Source organism: Solanum dulcamara, chromosome 9 (genome assembly GCF_947179165.1).
Source record: "Solanum dulcamara chromosome 9, daSolDulc1.2, whole genome shotgun sequence".
Classification (NCBI taxonomy): domain Eukaryota; kingdom Viridiplantae; phylum Streptophyta; class Magnoliopsida; order Solanales; family Solanaceae; genus Solanum; species Solanum dulcamara.
The window spans coordinates 7,609,127-7,612,905 of NC_077245.1; the positions used below are offsets into that span (position 1 = coordinate 7,609,127).

General features: G+C 33.0%; 1 protein-coding gene across 1 annotated transcript; it reads right to left on the reverse strand.

Annotated features, from left to right (window-relative positions):
* Positions 1-2,085: 2,085 nt before the first annotated feature.
* On the reverse strand, positions 2,086-3,576 carry LOC129902759 (AT-hook motif nuclear-localized protein 17). Its single transcript, XM_055978144.1, has 2 exons — positions 2,932-3,576; positions 2,086-2,835 (listed from the first exon to the last, which is right to left on the reverse strand). Exons 1-2 carry the CDS (start codon positions 3,455-3,457, stop codon positions 2,333-2,335), a joined length of 1,029 nt encoding a protein of 342 aa, XP_055834119.1. The 5' UTR covers positions 3,458-3,576; the 3' UTR covers positions 2,086-2,332.
* Between the last annotated feature and the right edge of the window lie 203 nt (positions 3,577-3,779).

Here is a 3,779-nt window from a genome sequence, read left to right on the forward strand (position 1 = left end):
AAATAACACTTATGCCCCCAAAAGAAAAAGTTATCCTGAAATGTCTTATTACTTTCATATCACTTTTTTATTTTAAAATGACATAAATTTATTTTAAAATTCACGCATTGAGTCAGCGGCCAGCCTACATGATACCGATAGGGTATCAACATACTGATGAAGTATCATAGAGGATTAAGCTCAATCTTATATGATACTGATATGGTATTAATATACCGACGAAGTATCACAAAGAATATATTTTTTGCTAATTTAGAATTTAATAAATAAGATTGTGATTTTAATAATTTTCTCTTAATTGTTTTATTTTTATTTCTTAAAAAAAGAGCCCAGTCTTGTATGATATCGATAGGGTATCAATATGTTGATGGAGTATTATTGAGAATTAATCTCAATCCTATATGATACCTGTATAGTATCAATATACACATGAAGTATCACAGAGAATTATTTTATAGCAGTGATGCTGACGTTAGCAGGACGTCATGCGTGAAATTAAAAGAAGAAAGTGGGTAAGAGGGTAAATAGTTTAGGTCATGAATCTATTAAGGATAGATAGTTTGTGTTGGATCCAATTTGGATAAATGATTTCATAATTGAATCTATTTTGTGTAATTTTCCCAAATCTTAATTGGTTTGTTTTCTTATATCAAATCATAAAGTGTTATGGTTATCAATTTCTTATAAAAAAATTATAAAATTTTAAATCATAATTTTTAAAATTTAAATTATATATTTAACTTCAAATATTTTAAGTTTTCCCAAAGACAAGAACCTAAATTGTCCATGTCTCAACCTTACATTATACAAATTACACAATGCATAAATTTGTCTAAGAAAAAATAGGAAGAAGTGTGAGGTAACCAACAAAAACCAATTGGACTAAAAATGGAAAAGAGGCAAAAACTTGAAGAAAAAGCCATATCATCATCACCTATCTTTAATTGTATTTTCCCCTCTCTGCCTTTTTGTCATTTCAATGTAGAAAAAAAAAGGGCCCAAGAGAAAAAGACAAAGCAAAAGTACTGTTCTGTGACCACAGAGTCAGTCTCCAACTAAGAATTTGAAAGGAAGTTTTTCCCCAACAGGCAACAACTATGTGGAGATTTGAATTAATTAAACCAATTAACTATCAAATAATTGATGCTTATAATGAAAAAAGTGAAGCTTCAACACATAAATAATTTTCTTAAATTTATCACATGTTCAAGAATTTATTAGTAATGGTAAGAGTGTATAAAAATAGTCTTAGAATATAATGTATTAGTAATACTCGGCTACTAGCATTAGTAATGCCTAGATTCTTTTTTATGCAATGTTAGTAATATTTATTTATAAAAATACTTTCAATAGTGTCTTTAACCATTTTAATATATGCATTGAAAGCCCTTACACTGCTAATATCATAAATTTTTAAATTAAACTTAAGAACATGGCCTTTCATTTTATCATATTAATGAAAGTGTTCACATTCATAGAATCAGAAGCTACATAATTAATAATTCCCAGCCCCACTCTCCAAACAATACTAAAAAAAGACATTACTGTGGGATTACCCTAGCCACATATTATTCCAAAGTAGTGTCTTTTTCATTATCTATCCCAACCACAAAACCCAAAACTAAAGGGCTTTATTAGCTATAAAAACCACAAGAATCCATCAATTAATCCATCCAGACTGAATGAGGAAAAGTACATCATCCTCTCTTTAATTCTGCCATTTTATTTATTTTTTTTTGCAGAAAACTGCAAAGCAAAGTTGGCAGAATGAAAGAAAGAAAGAGAACTTCGTCATCATTTGTCAGCTCCACTGCAGACAAATATTGACCCAAACTTCAAAGCCAAATTGCCAACTTGCTCCCACTTTACATTCTTTCTTTTTGCAACTTGGGTATTTTCCTTTCTCATTTTTTTCTATTCACCAAAAATCACAAAAAAAAAAACTGTTTTTTATAATATAGATCTGAAAAGTTTAAAATATTCATAAATCTTACCTTACCATTATCTCGGAAGAAAGCTATTTCCGAAAGATCCTAATACACATATGCTAAATATAGTGTTTGAGAAATCAATGAGAAAATGAAATATTTAATAGCTAAGGTTCAACTAAATTACTATTTTAATTAGTAACAAAACATTCTCCTTCTTTCCCTACTAAAATAAACAACAAATAAAAAGGGCTAATCCACAGAGTACATTTTTTTAATCAACAAAGTCAACTAAATAAACTAAAAAAAAAGAAAGAAAGAAAAATAATAATCCCAAAATCAAAAAACCCAGAATTAGTGAGGAAAATATGACAGTAGAAGAAAAAGCACAGATTCCAAGAATTTTAGTAAGGTGGTGGAGGTGGTGGTTGTGGTTGTCTAGCAGTAGGTGCCCAAATCACATCCGACGGCAAATGACAGCTGAACATCGACATCCCACAAGTTTCCGGCGCCGTCGTTGACGGTGGATGTCCACTATCTCCTCCACCAGAAACCGCCGGCTGCTGCGGCGGTGAGGAGCCATCTTCGTTCCCACCACCAGAATTATTCCTTGCTAATTCCACCTCAACAGGCAACCTATGATAAGATGGACCATTGAAAGTTGCAGCTATTAAGTACACAGTTCCTGCTGTTACCAGTGGTCCAACTACACCACCACCCACTACTTGACCTTGTGGACCCGCCAATGAAATTGTGAACCCATTTGCTATTCCATTGTTTGATGGAACACTAGCATTTGGTTGAACAATTGTTGCTGAAATTGAAAGTATATCGAATCTGCCATGAAAGGTAACAGTCGAAACCGGCGTTGTTGATGGTTGCCGGAGAGTAACATTCGTTACAGTACCTGCGAATTTTTTTTTAAAAAAACATATCCAATTTATTAATTTCATACAAATTGTGAGTAAAAAAATTAAGATTCGAATAAGATTATTGATAATACCTGAACCATTAAGAACACAAAGACCCATATTCCGTTTTCTGCAAAACCTCGTAATAGAATTAATAATATTAACCCCAGTTGGAATTTCAAGTATATAAGGACTCATAGATGGCTCGGCATCGCGTGTTATGATAACAGGCGGTTTCGGTTTGTTTTTTGAACCAGGAGGACGGCCCCGAGGACGGCGAACAACTTCAATTGTAGCACCGTCGTTGCCGGCTGAAGACGGTGGCGGCGGTGCAACTGCATTAACGGGTTGGGGGTTTAAAGGGTCATTTCTGTTTGTAGGACTCATTCGATGAGTAGTACTGTCTGCTTCCTCTGAAGTCTGGCATTCGCGAGTTAGTTGAAAAGCTGGATGATGAAAATTAGGCTGCTGCTGCTGCTGCTGCTGTTGTTGTTGTTGTTGTTGATGAAGTTGTTGATGGTGTTGCTGAAAATTTTGATGATGTAGTTTACCAAACATAGTGTTTTTGTTACTAGAATAATCTTTAGTTTTCTCTTCTCGTACATACTCTCTTTTCATTTGATTCAAAAAAAAATAATTAAAACTATACTATATTTCTATATATGATAATGAATAAGATATTGTGTAGTGTAGATGATTGGATTATAGGTATGGGCAAAATCCAATATATTTTAACAATAAAGAAAAAGAGGAATTTGATGAAGAGATAAGAGGGGGGAAAACGGATAGAGATAAATGAAAGAGAAATGATATTTTGGAGTTTTCCTTTGAAAGGGTAATACTTAATAATAAATGAATATAGAAGTCTAAAGTTTTGTAGTGGGGGAGGGGATGGGGGTGGGTGAGCTTGGAAACTAAGTAAAGACTAATGGCGCCGCTG